The sequence below is a fragment of the Lepidochelys kempii genome, chromosome 1, assembly GCF_965140265.1.
Source record: "Lepidochelys kempii isolate rLepKem1 chromosome 1, rLepKem1.hap2, whole genome shotgun sequence".
In the NCBI taxonomy this organism is placed as follows: Eukaryota; Metazoa; Chordata; order Testudines; family Cheloniidae; genus Lepidochelys; species Lepidochelys kempii.
In genome coordinates, this window is record NC_133256.1 from 295,743,442 (window position 1) to 295,757,655 (window position 14,214).

The 14,214-nt window shown below is 37.8% G+C and overlaps 1 protein-coding gene across 1 annotated transcript in view; it reads left to right on the top strand.

Annotated features, from left to right (window-relative positions):
* Positions 1-14,214, top strand: part of ADAMTS20 (ADAM metallopeptidase with thrombospondin type 1 motif 20) — a 169,174-nt gene that overhangs the window by 74,146 nt on the left and 80,814 nt on the right. Inside the window, exons 12-18 of the mRNA XM_073331555.1 lie at positions 668-813; positions 1,600-1,781; positions 1,878-2,014; positions 6,067-6,184; positions 10,753-10,848; positions 13,077-13,243; positions 13,348-13,477. Of these exons, the coding sequence (XP_073187656.1) occupies positions 668-813; positions 1,600-1,781; positions 1,878-2,014; positions 6,067-6,184; positions 10,753-10,848; positions 13,077-13,243; positions 13,348-13,477 (976 nt within the window). The remainder of the gene's footprint in view (positions 1-667; positions 814-1,599; positions 1,782-1,877; positions 2,015-6,066; positions 6,185-10,752; positions 10,849-13,076; positions 13,244-13,347; positions 13,478-14,214) is intronic.

A 14,214-nucleotide genomic window follows, 5' to 3' on the forward strand; every position in this document is an offset into this window, starting at 1 on the left:
TCTAATATCCTGGGACTAGGATGGCTACAAGAACACTGCATACATCATAATGAAATCAAATTGTTCTGAATGTTACTTAATATTTCCTTTAGCTTTGTTTGCTTTCGTAGAATACTTAAAACACTTTGAATTTCGTGGTGGCTTGATAACATGGTAGAATTTTTAGGTTTGCTTTTCATCATGAATTTTCAAAGCAAATAGAAGGGAACTTATAAGATGAAGACTGCTGCAGATCTAAATCTAAAGTTTGTGTGTAAAATATCAATAAGCATTTAGGGTCAGAATTTCAAAAGAACTTGGCTCCCATTTTGGTGCCTAAATGAAGTGGCCATCTTTTCAAAAGTTCTCAATGAGAGCTGTTGTTTGCAAAACACTCTTGAAATTTTGGCACTTCATTTACATTCCTAAAATGGAAGCTAAGCCGTTTGGAAAATCTGATGTTAACCATTGGTGCTGAGCTTTAATTTTGTGGAGTTTTTTTTAATAAGATTTTTTCTCTTTTGCTTCTGTGATACAGTAACCTTGCAGTAATAAACTTGGTTGATTTCCATTAATCTTGTTTCACAATATCTTTTTTTATATAATTTTTCTATTATTTCCATTTTGGTTTTCAGATTTTAAGCACACATAGCTAACTTTTAAATTTTATTGTTTGTCAACTGAACAGCACTGTTACCATGGGATTTGTGTAAGCAAAGATATTGAAACACGTCCTGTAGATGGAGAATGGGGACCTTGGGGACCTTATAATTCATGTTCAAGAACCTGTGGAGGTGGAATCAAAAGCACAACCAGGCTGTGTAATCGACCTGAGTATGTTGTTCGTTTGTTTATATCAATATGTTTTTGATATTGTTGTATCCCAGCAAGTTAGTTCAAGGCAATAGGAAAATAAATAGCCATTTCAATCATTTCTAAAGCTGGAGGAGGTCAGTCTATAATCTCTGATATTCAGAAGGTTTCTGAGTTAATTTTATAATTTCTCTCAGGTGAATTGTATGTGTTTTTCAGATGTTTTAAAATTGCGTGTAGAGACTTGTAAATGTGACTTGCCTCTTCCAGTGGTAATGAAACTAATGTTAGAACTTTGGAGAATAATGCTTTAGGGCTTGAGTCTGCCTCCCTTACTGCAAGTAACTTCATTAGAATGAGGTTCCTCAGTGCAAGGACTCTCTCTCACTATATGGTTGTACAGCACTTAATAAAATGGGCCTCTGATCCTGATTGTGGCCCTTAGGCACCACTGCAGTGTAAAACTAATTACTAATTCTTGCAGAGTAAAGTACTGCAACTAACAAGGGTAATAAAATGTGGCTCTTACAAATTAGTAGATGTTCATGTTATTCAGATTATTATAGACTTGAAAGGCCTGATTCTAAAATGGTAGTATTATACACCCACTTTGCATTCACTATTCACTGCACAAAGCAGTGGAGAATCAGGTCTGAATATCAACGTGTAAGAGGGAAAAACAATGCTGAATGGATATGATAAAAGACTGTTTTGAAGTTTTGCCATTAGGATCAACTGCTTGTTTTAGAAACAAATGATGGAAGTGATGTTGATCCTATGTACTTTACTTTGAATCATTTTGATTAGGCCGAGAAATGGAGGGAAATACTGTGTGGGTCGCAGGATGAAATTTCGATCATGTAGTACTGATTCATGTCCAAAGGGCAAACAAGATTTTCGAGAGCAACAGTGCTCTGATTTCAATGGTAAACATTTCAATATCAATGGTCTTACATCTGCTGTACGCTGGCTTCCAAAATACAGTGGCAGTAAGTAAATACAGATTTTCTTTGCTAACTAAATAAAAATGTTCATTCACTTAAAGCTTTACAACAGACAAAAATCATGATGGATTTTCTTTACAGTTTCTATGAAAGATCGCTGTAAACTTTTTTGCCGAGTGTCTGGAACAACTTCCTACTACCAGCTGAAAGACAGAGTTGCCGATGGTACTCCCTGTGGAACTGAAACCAATGACATATGCGTTCAAGGCTTATGCAGGGTATTTAAACTTAACTTGGATATTATAACACTGATATATATACAATGTATTAACATACTAATAAATATTTATCACATATATATGTATACTATATATACTTTATATAGTATACTATAGTGTATACTACATACAGTTGTTATAGCGCAGGGGTTCTCAAACTGGGGGTTGGAACCCCTCAGGGGGTCACAAGGTTCTTATATGGGGGTTTGTGAGCTGTCAGCCTCCACCGTAAACCCCGCCCTCCAGCATTTATAATGGTGTTAAATACATAAATAAGTGTTTTTAATTTATAAGAGGGGTTGGACTCAGAGGCTTGCTGTGTGAAAAGGGTCACCAGTACAAAAGTTTGAGAACCACTGTTCTAGCATTTGCAATGCTTGATGAGCCCCCCGACAGGAGCGTCACCAGCATAATGAAGGGCCCTACGGCCATCATGAAGTCTGTTTAGTTGACACTTATTGACAACATGCACAATTGACTGACAGAGACCATGCTGACAAAGTGGGTCATACGTAGATCCTTCTTGTAGAGGTTGGCTGTGCATATTCCTTGGCCAGTTTGGAACCTGTTCAACAGAGTCCAAAGATGATGTGGCAGGTCAAATCCCGGATGTTGAACGGTTAGATCAGCGACAGTGAAACCGTTCCAGATCTCTTTAGCTGACCACTTATTGCACCATAGGGTTGCTGCTGAAAAATTCTGATCTGGCAGTTAAGACCATGATGGTCATGAATCATGCTCTGCGGTGACTGAAGATGTCTGCATACAGTGGTAGTCCTGGATTGGCATGTAGCTTTTCCACCAGTTTGGCTGTTGATTGTCTGTGACATGTGGAGAAGCTAAGTTGCTCAGAACTGGTAGCCATGGAATAGGAGTCAGGCATAGGGTGCCTGTGATGATGTGCATGGTTGAGTTCAATTCAGCATCAGCCAATTTACTGTGAGATGAACAACACCAAGCGGGCATGGTCTTCTGAGGAATAGCACAGTGCCAGAGCTGATGTGCGAAGTCTTCTGTGCACCTGTGCCCGTGTCAAACTGGCTAATTTGCTGATTTGATTGTTCCTGGTCCTGACTTTGGCAGCAATCTGTTTTAGATGCTGTGGTAAGTCAAATAGTGGTCTAGTGTGACACCAAGGTAGACTGGTTTGCCTCGTGTTTCAGTCGTTATCCAGTGAGAAAGATGTCTAACGTACATTTAGCACTTGCATTGTGGAGGTGGAAGACACTGAAAACTGGCTTGGTCATACTTCATTGGAGACGTCAAGTGCTACAGTAGTCTGCCATCTTGGGCAGGTTGGCATCAAACAACAACCTTGTTCTCGTCCATGACCGAAAACAATGGGGTACATTTCACTCAGCCAGATGGTCACGTGATTGCTCATGTGACCTCTGCTGGGTGACATCACTAGTTGGTCATCTCTAACCAGCATCATATGTTTCTCTTGGACAGCTTTCCACACAGTCAACACAGACAAGCACTTATCCATGTCGGCCTTCAGCTGCCCATTGTTAGAAACTTAGACAAAAGAAGATGGAATTTCAGGAAACCTAAATGGGAGAAATTTAGCTAAATCCTGGAATGAAGTATCGTTACTATCCCATCATGCTTCATGCCAGTCAATGACACCTACAACCATTTCCATGGAGCCATCTTGAAAGCAGCGTGAGAATCCATTCCACAAGGCTCTTGCTGTGTCTACATTCCTTGTTTTGACACCATATGTGCAGAACTATTTATGCAGTATAATTGTCTGGAGATCCAGATCTTGCTGACCAGCTAATAAAGTCCTTAGCTGCTGTGATACAAGCAAGATGGGAGCAAACAACAAGGAATATGAATTTCATCCATTCCAGCCAGAACCCTGGAACCTTTTGTGTTGACTTGGCACAGCAAGTGCTGCCCCATCCTCCTGTTACTCCAAACCAAGTTGCTCACCACTTGTTTCAGGTTGCAAAGGTTCCCCTGAATAAGCTTGTAAAAAGGCAGATTTGCGATGAATGGCGGCAATTCAGATGATGTAATCTGCTTTGTTAGTGCATAGCACCATTCACAAACACTGAACTAGACACTGTACTGTGCAACATCAAATCTGGACTTTCACCAGAATTCCTGAATCACCTTGGAACCAACGCTTATCAATGATTATCCAAATTCCTGACGTGAGTTCTCAGTGTCGGCAACTTGTCAAGGATTTGGAGAATGTCAAAAATCATTACCCTTTTAAAACCTGAAAAAGACCCACACAATGCAGCAAGCTACCAACTGATCTCACTGCTATCTGTCAGATTCAAAGACTTGGAGTGGCTTATCCTACAGCGTATATCTCCAGAGGTGGTGGCAATTCTCAGCGTTGACCGAGCTGGCTTCCAGAAGGGTTGAAGCACATGTGACCAAGTCCTAGCCCTCACTACATATATAGAAAACAGGTTTCAACAGAACTTGAAGACCGGAACTGTTTTCTTTGACCTGACAGCAGCCTACGATACAGGATGGCACACTGGTCTTCTGATAAAACTGTCAAGAGCTCGCGTAGCATGAGTGGTGGACACTGCTGAACTTCTACTTCCTGACAGGCATTTTCATGAGATGGAACAAGTGAATGGAGAAGACAATCCAACATCTTACCCCAACGCTGTGTGCTTGTGTCCACCTTGTTCAGTCTGTACACAATCGACCTGCTACTGACTCAGTCCGCAAATTCATCTATGCAGATGACTTCTGCTGTGGTACCCAGTTGTGCTCTTTCATTTTATATATAGTATGTATACCTTATACTATATAGTATATGCTACAGTATACTACATATTATTATATACATACTATACACTACACACACAGTCTCTCTCTCTCTCTCTGTGTCTCTGTGTCTCTCTAAATATAAAAATATATGGCAAAGCAAATCCTCTTGGAAACCACTAAAGCAAAGTTGTTTGAACCAATTTTAACAAAGTTCTGATCCCAGTCAGCTTAGTAACCTAGAGATAGAGCTCATAAAATAAAGACCCAGATTTGAATCATAAGAGCTTAATTCTTCTCTCATTTAAACAGGTGTAAATTAGGGGTAACTCTATTGAAGTCAGTAGAGATACACTGATGTAAAATTGGAGTAATGGGAAATGAATAAGGCTCTGAATGTGTGTTTTCGTCCCCAGTCAAATATCAGAGAAAAGTGCTATTACCTCTATGGAGAGAAGGTTTTACATCACATTTCTCAAAATCAGGAGGCAATTTAGCTCCCAAGGGGATTATTTCAGTTTTCTTAGATGGATGAAAATTATGGTAATGCCACAGGCCTTTTTATAGGGAGAGGGAAGCTAAAACCACCTAGAACTTTGAGCCAGATTTTGCTTTCCATCCCCATGCAACCTTACAGATGGCAGTGGGTTGCATAATGTGAAAGTGAAGGTAAAATTTGACCCTTTATTAGGGTAAACCACAGGGAGGAATGCCAGAGAGCAACTGTACTTATGTGGAGGAGGGAAAGGGAATGGTCTGAGTAAAGAATTAAAAATTAAAATAGTGATCTTGGATTTATTATTCTTAGTATCTTAGCTAAAGGTCATATAAATAGTCAATAAATCAGATCATTCTTTATTTTACAACTATGGAGTTTAAAAGAAATTGATGTTCATGTGCACATAATACTAAAGGAATTGATTCATTTTAACATTACAGAGGTTTTTCAACAAATTGTCTTTAAAATTTATAGTGAACATTCAATATTGTAGATAGAAAAGCTTTATAAAATGTTAATGCATCAAGAAATGCAGAAATATTAAATAGATTTGCATTGTTCTTTCTTAGAATAACAGAACTATTATACTTTGTCCTTACATCACAGCACCTAAGATCATATAAAAGACTGTTCGTGATTTGCCAACAAAGATGGAGATAGTCCATTGATAGATATAGATATAGATATATAGATATATATAGTGAATAAAATCTTTTTGAGGAAAAATCTTAAAATGTGCCATTTTCACTGTTTTCTACTGAGCTGAATGACTTATTACAGTATATGCAACACAGATTTATTGTATTTCTTGTAGCAAGCTGGCTGTGATCATGTGTTGAATTCCAAGGCAAGGAGAGATAAGTGTGGAATCTGTGGCGGTGATAATTCTTCATGTAAGACACTTGCAGGTACTTTCAACAGTGCTCATTATGGTATGTTTTTCTCTTATTTTACATTTGAGTTGTGTTTAAAGTATGATTTCAGTGAACGTTCTTTAGAATCATAGAATATCAGGATTGGAAGGGACCTCAGGAGATCATCTAGTCCAACCCCCTGCTCAAAGCAGGACCAATCCCTAAACGGCCCCCTCAAGGACTGAACTCACAACCCTGGGTTTAGCAGGCCAATGCTCAAACCACTGAGCTATCCTCTGCCAACAGAAAATATTCATGATTTTGAGTCACAAAAGCTCTTTCAAGGATACAGAGACAAACGCTGTGGTTTGCTGACCTATTTAGGAAAAAGTCAGTTGCTGAGTAAAGTCAAAGCAAAAAGGAGGGGGGAAATGGGGTGGTGAAAAGTTGCAGAGCTGTCTTTGGAAAAGAGTGCTTCCTGCCTCCTGCACTTTGTGATCAGTCTGTGCTGAAACTACACAGCCCATGGGGCTCCAGCATCTCCTACTGGCCCCATGAGGAGAGAGAGGGATGAATCCCAGGTGTGAGCTCCTAGCTGATTTTCTTCTTTTATTGAAATGACAAATATAGACCCATAAAATGTCATGCCCTCTCTTATCCCAGATTACCAGAAGATGTATGTCCTTCTTCTGATCAATGACAATTAGTGGGAAAACCTCTTACACAGAGAATCTGTTATCTCAGTTTCTTCATTAACACTATTTGTAGGTCTTACATCAGTGTGTAGGAGGGTTCGAGAGACTAGTGTATATATAAATAGAAACTCTTGTCAAGCATAGCATACAGAACCATAGCTTCATAGTAAGAGCATGGGACAGAGGGTCAGGAGACCTTGGACATCAGTTTTCCAGTGGCCCCTTTAGGGTGCTCCACTAGTTTAAAGGGGCAGCAAACTGGGTGGAGATGATCCTTGGTAAAAAGGGGGGATTCCTGGCCAATGTAGAGCTGCCAGAAAGGTTCTGTGCTGGCACCTTCCCCTTGTCCCCTGGAGAATGGGAATGTGCAAAATGCTGCTGGACTTTGGCTGTTTTTTCCCTGGCAGATGGTCTGTGCTCATCCCAGGGGATGAGGCAAAAACACCAGAAGGTGTAAAAGTGGCACACAGCCACTGTCTCCCCTCTCTCCCTTCTCCCACATGTATATACACACAATCCCCTCTTGTTTCTGTGCTGATGGATGGTCGAAGGCACAGTAAGTGCCTATTATTATTAAATCAGAAACAATATGAATTTGTAAATGTACATTTAAAATTGTAACAGTGAAAGGATGTAAGAATTTGATAAAACTGTAAAGGAACTGTGGGCTTTTTTATCACCATTAATGATCATGTACTGCACGGTTAGCACATGAATTGAATTAAGAATGTGTCTGATACCAATCTTCATATTCTGATAAAAATGGCATTAATGCCACTGTCAACAAGGCTGTGTTAGTATATCTGTTACCACCTTACATATTTTTGAGTCAGTTTGCTCTTTATTAAAAGCAAACATGCTCAAGCATGGAATTTTCCATTTAAAAATAGGTTTTCTTTTTTAATAAAATTTAAAAAATAAATTATTGTTAATTTAGTCATTTTTATTTTAAGTCTGGTCTTGAAAATTAGTAAATTATGAAAAATAATGAAGTTTGTAGCTTCAGGCACTTTTTTCTTTCTATGGTGGAAGTGAAAAAGGGGTTTTTTTGGGCTGTTTTTTCATTTTCAGCTGACAGGTTGCAGGACTTTGTATTTTGAAGAAATAACACAATTAAGACCTAATCATTTTAGTTAGGAAAACAAATCTGTGCATATGCCAGAAGGGCTAGGTCGTGGCAGTTATTCCAGTGCCATCCGTAGGTGTGGTGCAGTGCCCTGTGTGCAGGGTGTGTGCACTTTGAACAACCATTTAGACTGCTAATAGATTGTTTTCCCTGTGTTTACCCCCCTTCCATGAGCCTGTGTAAAAGGGCTTACTATCAGTGAGAATAAGACCCATTATGTTTTGTACCTCCCACTAGGCTTCTCTGAGCAACACAACGTGGTATGATGTAGTCTTAGGGCCAAATTCTACTACCCTTACTTATTCGACAAATCCTCTGACTTTGCTGGGCTTGCAGCAAAGCGTGTTGGTCAGTGCAGAATTTGACATGGCAAGATTATAAAGCTTCTTTTGGGGGAAGTAAAATTGGGTTCTTTTCTTCTATTATACAGTTAATTGTAAAATTTAAATTGTGCTTTAATTATTAAGCCCCTAAATCATCATACATCCTATGTGACTACACTAGGTTTTCCAGAAAACTAAATGTGTGGTAGCAAGTAGTGAGGCAACTACCTGCTGCATGCACGATCAGAGGGAATAGTTCATAACTGTCACTAGCTCTGCCCACTGTTACTATGACATGGCTTGGCTCTGTAAGAAAATGATGGTGGAGTCACTCAAAATGGGCAGGGTTATGCATATGAGGGCATGTCTACAGACCCTAAACCAGTATCAGGTAGTAGCAAATATGCCACAGATATTCTAGCCTGCACTGCCCACACAGCTCTAACAGTTTGACAGTCATGTTCAAGCAGGAATGCAACAGCCCTCACAGAATGTGATGTTCAGTTGATCGGTAGCATCTGCCTAGAAACAGAGAGGTGACCCCCAAGATAGCACAAGCACATCTCCAGTCACACTGATGAGATAAGATGCTCTCTCAAGGCTGTATTGTACAAGCAAATTGATTTTACCAGGAAGTTTGGTATGTGTAGGCCTCACCAGCTTGTGATGCAATACTCTGCCTCTTTGATATTCTCAGGGGTGTGCAGTAGTAGTCACTCTCACTCCTTATGTACCCAGGGACCAATCTGAGGTTTGGTTTATGCTACTGCAGGAGCAGCCTGTGTGATCAGTCACTGTAGCAGTGCTCTGCGTGCCACGTAGTGTTAAGTTATAGTTTTGCCCTACATATTTAAATGTTAATAAAATAGTCATCAGCAATTCATTGCAACTAAATGCAAATATACTGGCATCCTGGTTTGAGGAGACAGCTACATTTAATTACTCACACTTGGTATTTTTAATGGTCTTTCTATTATATTGCACTTTTAACTGAAGTATCTGAGTACTTGACAAAGAATTGTCCCTTCACCCACAAAAGTCAGTGATGTAATTTTCCAGTTACTTGTCTCATGTCAGCATGCTAAATGGCAATGTTTCTGTTATTTTAAAATTTCTTTCCTCCCATTTTTGTCTTCTCTCCTCTCTCCTCCAACTACCTCTTTCCTCTCTCCCTTTTTAGCTTCTCTTGGGTGTGACTGATAGGGGGCTTTTTGGGTGTTTGTTTTTTATTCTATATTGGGAAGATATATTGTGTAATTAGCAGGTAGTGGACTATTGACTAAAGATGTGCAAATTGTAACAGTTTGCAATTACAGTGCTGCCCCCAAGTGGTAGACATAATAAATCTGTGCTAACACTAAGCTGTTTGGGTTATACACATTGATTATTATGTGATTAATACAATACTGTACAATTAGTGGATAATGAAACTGGGGAGGGGTGTTATAGTTATATTTTTAGCTTATTACCCATGGATGTGCGCTAGCCAGTTGAAGCTTAGTGCTAATAATAATCCTGAGGTAATGTTAGTGGATAGAGAAGCAATTGGAGGAGTTATCAAGAATTATATTAATTCTTCTGACTGATTGTGCTATCATGTGTTAAGCAGGTTCACAATATAGGGTTCTTAGATTGTGTGGTGCTCCTGGATGTTCAGATAGCAGCTGTGAATAAACATTTTAACTGTACATGTGAGAAGAGTGTGACTGTTTCTCTCAAATGTGGATCTGGCTATCTATTATTTTGTTACCTCAAAACTATGCTGCTTCAATACCTATTATTTGGGACTAGCTGGAGTAATTGTAGAATGTGGTGACTCGTTTATGAAGAATTGCTTCTTGAAGGGAGCACATTAGACCCGTACTCTAATGAGTAGCCCAGCTCACATCTGGAAGATGCAGATCTAACACGACTAATTTGTCTAATGTATATAACTTACCTACCTGCCTGGCCTTCACACTGTACTATTTGAGCACCTAGCAGTCATTAATGGATTTTCACCTCACAGCACCCCTTTAAAATAGGGAAGTATTATCTCCGTTTTACAGATGGAGGGCTGGGGCACAGGGTAGATTAAGTGACTTGTCCGAGCTCTCACAGAAAGTTTGAAGCCAGGTCCTCCAGGTCCTATTCTGTAGACATGTGTATGGAAAGGATTTTATTAATAGAGTCCACTAACGTTATTAATAGAGTCCACTAACGTCATTCAGTTTTCATAAAACCAGAAAAAATAATTTTCTTTGTTACATATGAAATCAATAAGTATTATAACAGTTCAGTTTGACTAGATTTTATATAGCTTAATTTCTCTATTTTAAAAGAAGCTACTAGAATTTCCTTCCTGCCAAAAAATGAGCTGGGTTAACAGCTGGCCATCCCTCACTGGTTGTCAGAGTATGGGAAGAAAGCTGATTAAACAAATGTTCAGAAAATTACTTTTTACAAGTATATGAATGTTTGTGGTGGTTAGAAAGACCTAATTTATGTACAATTATATTCCAGGTTATAATGTTGTAGTAAAAATTCCCATGGGAGCTACAAACATTGACATTCGTCAGCACAGCTATTCAGGAAAACCAGAAGATGACAACTACCTTGGTAAAGATTTCCAGTAAACAACAGCTGATAGATGGTTTGTGTGTACTTTGCCAAAGGTCTACTGCAGACATAAAATATAAGAAGTCTGATAAAGTCCTAAGAGCAATTGTGTAATTATAATTTACCATCACCTGGGTTGCCTGGTTCCCTCTGCAGAAGTTACACAAGTGTAATTTCATCTGGAAAAAAACCAGGAACTTGAATGGGTTTTGGGGATTCAGAGATTCTCTGGCTGGAAGGGACCACTGTGATAATCTAGTCTGATCTGAATAACACAGGCCATAGAACTTCCCCAAAATAATTCCTAGATCATATCTTTTAGGAAAACAGTTTTGATTTAAAAATTGTTGGTGAAGGAGAATCCACCATGACCATTGGTAAATTGTTCCAGGGGTTAATTACCCTCACTGTCAAAAATTTATGCCTTATTTCCTGTCTGAATTTGTCTAGTTTTCACTTCCAGGCAGTGGATCATGTTATATTTTTCTCTGCTAGAATAAGGAGAGCTTTATTAAATACCCATTTCTCATGTAGGTACTTATACACTGTAATCAAGTCACCCATTAACATTTTCTTCGTTAAGCTAAATAGTTTGAGCTCCTTGAGTCTATCACTGTAAGACATGCTTTCTAGTCCTTTGGTCATTCTTGTGGCTCCTCTCTGAACCCTCTCCAATTTATCAGCTTTCTTCTTGAATTGTGGACCCCAGAACTAGATAAAGTCTCCTAGCACTATTTGTACCAGTACCAAATGTAGAGGTAAAATAACCTCTCTACTCCTTCTTGAGATTCTCCTGTTTATGCATTCCAGGATTGCATGAGCTCTTTTAACGACAGCTTTGCACCGGGAGCTCACATTCAGCTAATTATCCACTATGACCTCCAAATCTTTTTTCAGAGTCACTGCTTTCCAGGAGAAAGTCCTGCATCCTATAAGTATAGCCTATATACCTTACTCCTAGGTGTATGCATTTACAGTTAGACATATTAAAATGCGTATTGTTTGCTTGCATCCAGTTTACCAAGTGATCCAATTTGCTATAAATCAGTGACCTGTCCTCTTCATTATTTAACATTCCCCCAATTTATGTGTCACCTGCAGACTTTATCAGTGATTATTTTATGTTTTCATCTAGGTCATTGGTAAAAATGTTAAATAGTGTAGGGCCAAGAACAGATCCCTGTGGGACCCACTGGAACAAACCTGCTCAATGACGATTCCCTGTTTATACTTACATTTTGAGATCTACCAGTTAGACAGTTTTTAATTAATTTAATGTGTGTCATGTTAATTTTATATTGTTCTGTTTTTTTAATCAAAATGTTGTTTAGTACCAAATCAAATTAGAGCAGGTATTGGGATTTTTTTAAATGCATATTTATTGAAAACATACCATTTATTTATAAGTTGAAATCTCTGTTATAGCCGAACTACATAGTTTATTTAATGGGATGTAAAGTGGAAGAACGAGATTTGGACAGAGTAGAATTGTTGCAGAAAACATTTATTTTCAATAGTGTTATGACATTTGCAGTTAAATGTTTCATTAATTTTAGAGAGACAAGGTAGCTGAGGTAATATCTTTTATTGGACCAACTTCTGTTGATGAAAGAGACAAGCTTTCGAGCTTACACATTTCAAGCACATTTCAGAGCTTTTTGTCAGAATGTTAAGCATGCACAGAGAGCAAGCTCAGATGGTCACCTATACATACATTATACATACATTCGATCCATTGATGAAAACTACCAGGAGAAAAGAAGCATAGTTTTCTAAAAGCCTATCTTACAATATTAAAATAGATCATGTAATGCCAGAATGCACATTTCAGTGTTGCCAATAAAGGCCTAGGACTTACCCAATTTTAACAATGTTACTGAATAGAACTATAGCCCTGTAGAATACAAGACTGTAGAATAATTCAGTAATACAAACTGTTCCCAGGTATACTGACAGGACCAAATCATTTAAAAAATATTTCTGGTATTACTACGCTGTTGTAATCAGGTCCCCCAAATTTTAATGATGTAGATAGAACCTACTGAATAGAAGTATGTTACTAATGGTATCAGATCTTTCTGATGTTTCCAAAGCTGTTTGTCATAAATAAAAAAAAATACCAATTATCATAATGAATAACTAAATGCAAACAAAATATCAAATTTGTATTCATGTGTATTATACCTTTTAATTGGGATAGATGTTTATTCCCAAATTTTTACTTTTAGCATTATCTGATACTCATGGGAATTTTATCCTGAATGGAAATTTTGTTGTAAGCATGTCTAAAAAAGAAATCGGTATACAAGGAGCCATTTTTGAGTACAGTGGTTCAAACAACACTGTAGAGCGAATTAACAGCACTGATCGACTAGAAGAAGAGTTAATTTTGCAGGTGAATTTTTTATGTTTTAATAAGTTTGTAAAGTTAATAAGTGTTTATATTTTTATAGTCTGGCCAATTTATTGAAAAAAAGTATTATTTTTATATCTTTAAAGGTATTGTGTGTAGGGAATTTGTACAATCCTGATGTGCGTTATTCATTCAGTATCCCTATAGAAGAGAGAAGTGATCTGTTTACCTGGGATCCATATGGTCCCTGGCAAGAGTGCAGCAAAATGTGCCAAGGTATTGTGAATTCTTTTTGAAATCAGAATTCTGTTTATGATGTTATTTCATATTCTTATATGTAAATTCAGAAGTATTTAACATCATGTCACATCATGCATCTCAACCTGTGTATGCCCAAATGTGGCACGTAATTTGGGATAAAGTCCTGAAAACCAGGTACACCAATAAATGCAGGAAACATTAAATGGTGAGGGATTCATTTCCTTAGTGTAAATAGAGTTCTGTATCTTCTATTCTGGATTCTGAAAACAATTTATATGTAATGTAAATAATTTTCAACTGTAAAAGTGTAAAATTTGCATGAAATTATAGGCAATTTAAATTTAGAGATTAAAATGAGTGATATTGAAATTAAGGTACACGTAAGATATGTGTCATCCAGAAAAGTGTGACAACATGGATTGAGTTATTCAAAGGATTTATTCTATTAATTCTATTTAGTTTAAAATTTTATATAGAGAGAAAGGTATTTTATTTTGTTTTATTTTAACATTTTCACAACAGTTCTAGCAGTAATAATTGAATTTCTATATTATGGAAGCAGTTTGACTCAAAAATGGTTGCATTATATAATCTCATAAAAGACTAGCCACTTGCCTTACAAGAATCTGATTGATACGGCTAGTGCTCTTGCTTGACATGAACTAAGCCAGAGCGCCAACAAAAGGAGCCATTTGTATGTTTTCTAAACCTTAGCTGAATCTCCTAAAAGTCAGAGAAAGCTCAGTAAAATC